This window comes from Malaya genurostris, chromosome 1 (genome assembly GCF_030247185.1).
Source record: "Malaya genurostris strain Urasoe2022 chromosome 1, Malgen_1.1, whole genome shotgun sequence".
Lineage (NCBI taxonomy): Eukaryota > Metazoa > Arthropoda > Insecta > Diptera > Culicidae > Malaya > Malaya genurostris.
Window position 1 is genome coordinate 62945179 of NC_080570.1, and position 3015 is coordinate 62948193.

The 3015-nt window shown below is 39.7% G+C and overlaps 1 protein-coding gene across 1 annotated transcript; it reads right to left on the reverse strand.

Moving 5' to 3' along the window:
• Positions 1-873: 873 nt before the first annotated feature.
• Positions 874-1501, reverse strand: LOC131426015 (uncharacterized). The gene is made up of 3 exons (XM_058588413.1): positions 1407-1501; positions 1155-1333; positions 874-1085 (listed from the first exon to the last, which is right to left on the reverse strand). Exons 1-3 carry the CDS (start codon positions 1421-1423, stop codon positions 874-876), a joined length of 408 nt encoding a protein of 135 aa, XP_058444396.1. The 5' UTR covers positions 1424-1501.
• Between the last annotated feature and the right edge of the window lie 1514 nt (positions 1502-3015).

Below are 3015 nucleotides of genomic sequence, written 5' to 3' on the forward strand. Positions count from 1 at the left end.
GCACCGGTGGTTGACAATTACACGACCACCGCTACGGGTGCTTTTTCTACTGCGTTCGGTGTGTGTTTTTCAACACGGGCACGAAGCGTAGCATTCAATACTCCTGGTGGTGTGCTCATGAGTGAAGGTGAGTACCGTGCAGAACGAATCCGTGTTTTTGGCATGCCTGCCGGGTCGTGTTTTGAATACGAATACCCGATATCCTACCATCCTTATTCAGGACCAACGATATCATTCCTTGCACCAATTCTAGCCAACTCATTAGCCCATTCATTTCCAGTAATACCAGAATGGCCGGGTAACCATACGAAATAAACAGCATTTGAAATGTTAAGGTCTTCGATTTGAGTTCGACATGCAATCACTAGATTCGACCGTGAATCATTCAAACTGAGTGCTTTTAAAGCTGCCCGACTGTTGGAACGAAAATAAATCGTTAACAACAAATTCTGTGCTGATGTGAAGATTCTTGGAACACAGTACAGTGTCCACCAAGTGACTGAGACTGCTCTGGTCTCAATTCACGACAGTAGACACCATGCATTAGCACTATCATCCAGCAGAGAAACGTCCGTATAACAAACTAAATATGTGTTCATCAAGTTGTCGTTTCAAATACCCAGACAACCACTCCTCATAAAGAGGATATCTCACACTGAATGTTTTGAACGGAACACTGCATGTGAGAGTTAGGTCACTAGGAGTGAGTAACTACTCATCCCAAATAACCATATGAAACCACAAACGAATGTGGCTCTTAGCTTAGTCTATAGGATTACTGTTTCAAGATAATATTTCTTATTTCAGGGCTTGATATGAAATATTATTGAATTTGTTGGTGAACTATTTCAATAGAAATAATTATTATTTAGCTCAATCGTACAGATATAAATTTTCACTTTCACTACTCTCCAACTCCAAATCGCATTCATCCGTACTATTTTGCATAGCGCGTGCTGCCATGTACTTAGCGTAAGCAGATTCAAATGGGGTTACTTTGGCTGGAAGAACATTCACTTCAACCTCTTCTTGAATGGGATAGGCAAACCCACTGCTGTCACTTCCGCCGGGTAGTTCCCCTTCGTCTTCGAAATGTAAATGGTGAATAATTACTCTAATGTACTAGATCAAAAAACTACTATAAAATACATTACTTTCAACGAAACTCAGATCAGCTGATCTCATACTTTCCGCGCTCGCACTATCCGCATAACCAGAAAAGTCTTCCTCCTCATCTGGATAATCATTTCGAAAATTGTTTTCGGCATTCGAGTCTTTTGTTGTTTCTGCTTCGGATTTACTCGAATAAAGTGGATCTTCGTAAGTGGTAAAACTACGAGCAGAAAAAGTACTTGCTTGATCGAATTGCTCTAGCGATATTTCTTCTAGGTACGAAGATAATTTACCTGTCGGAATCGTCCATGGTACACTTCCTTCAATTGACATCAACAAATTTTTCTCCCTGCCTACCAAGCATGTAAGAATAATTATCAACTTTATCTACTGTTGTGTCCATAAAGACAGCTACAACCACAAACAAATTTTTATATATGTTTGTTACAACTCCAGTTTTTTCTTTTTTCGGCGTTTCAAGATTTTTCTACACAAAAGTTTTATGACTAACACAATATTTTCGTAGGAACTTTCTGTTATGCAAGTTTGGCTGTTGTCGTGTGTTGGAAAAAATAAAAAAACTGAAAATATCAGTAAGCAGCTTTTCGATGTAAGGTTTTGCTTCGACTAAATTAGAATTTTTACGATATAAAACGTCTAATGGTCGGTTTCTACTTATTAATTAACTGCTAGCAGTACTAATGCCTCTATTTACAGTATAAAAATCCAGCGAAACAAAGCCATTTCTTGGATAGACGAATAGTAACTCTACGGACATTATGCCCCACCTTCGATTCAACAGTATGCTACGAGTTAAAATATTGTTTTAAAGATTTATAACGATAATTAAAACAAAATGTAGCGTTGAGAGGATCGAATATGTTGGTTTCCAATTGTAATAAATTGAATATGAAATTCATTTCTGATGCGAAGAATATCTTCTTTATCTGTTTCTCTTCTATATTGACATTTCAAGGGGCATATTGCGTCACTGTTGAGGGGCATACCACTGATTTGTTGTGAGGCATATTATTCGGTTGTTGGAGCATTTGGCCTGCGAAAAAACAGAGAATGTGGTCGTTTTGAAAAATGTGTTTATAAAAATATTGTTTTAAAATTAAAATTTAACATTCTCATCACTTATACCGGAATCATTGAAAATTATGTTCCTAAGGTGTATTGCAAAGAAATATCTACATCCTCGAAGAAAATATATCGGTACATTTAGAAATATCTCAATGTTTTCTTAAGAGGGGCATATTATAACACTTTACCCTATTAGTAGCATGTCTGACAAGCCAGATGCCGTATGTTGACTTGAAAGGATTCTTAGGGTGAAGCCAGCGAGAAAGCGACACGCGACGCGAAGCGAAGCGACACGAGACTTGACAGATCGCACGGAGTCGCGCGGCAGAGCACTGTCCACTCAAGTTCAGCAGAAAAATGGTATCAGAAAAAACTCGATGCGTTTCGAAGCGACTACTAACCGATCGCATCGCACTCGCTCTGACATACATATCATTTTTCTGCTGAACGGAGCTCTGCCGCGCGATTCCGTGCGACCTGTCAAGTTTCGCTTCGCGTCGCTTTCTCTCTGGCTTCACCTTTAGGTTGCTGTCAGAGTGAACGCGTTTTGCTCAGCGAGGCGAAGCTTGTTGATGCGATGCACTGTTATCGCATCACGTTCACTATGACATATTTGCTTTGATTGAATGAAACAAGCTCGCACGCGTATCTTGACGCTTCGCGTTCCGTGTTCACTCTGTGTGAAGGGTGAAGCGAAACGCGACACGAAGCGAAATTTGACAGAACACACTTTAATGCGACAGGCAGTGTCTCTAAAGAATTGAGTGTAATGTTTGTAACGGCATAACTCCGGAACTGCTGCTCGAATTGCTATAA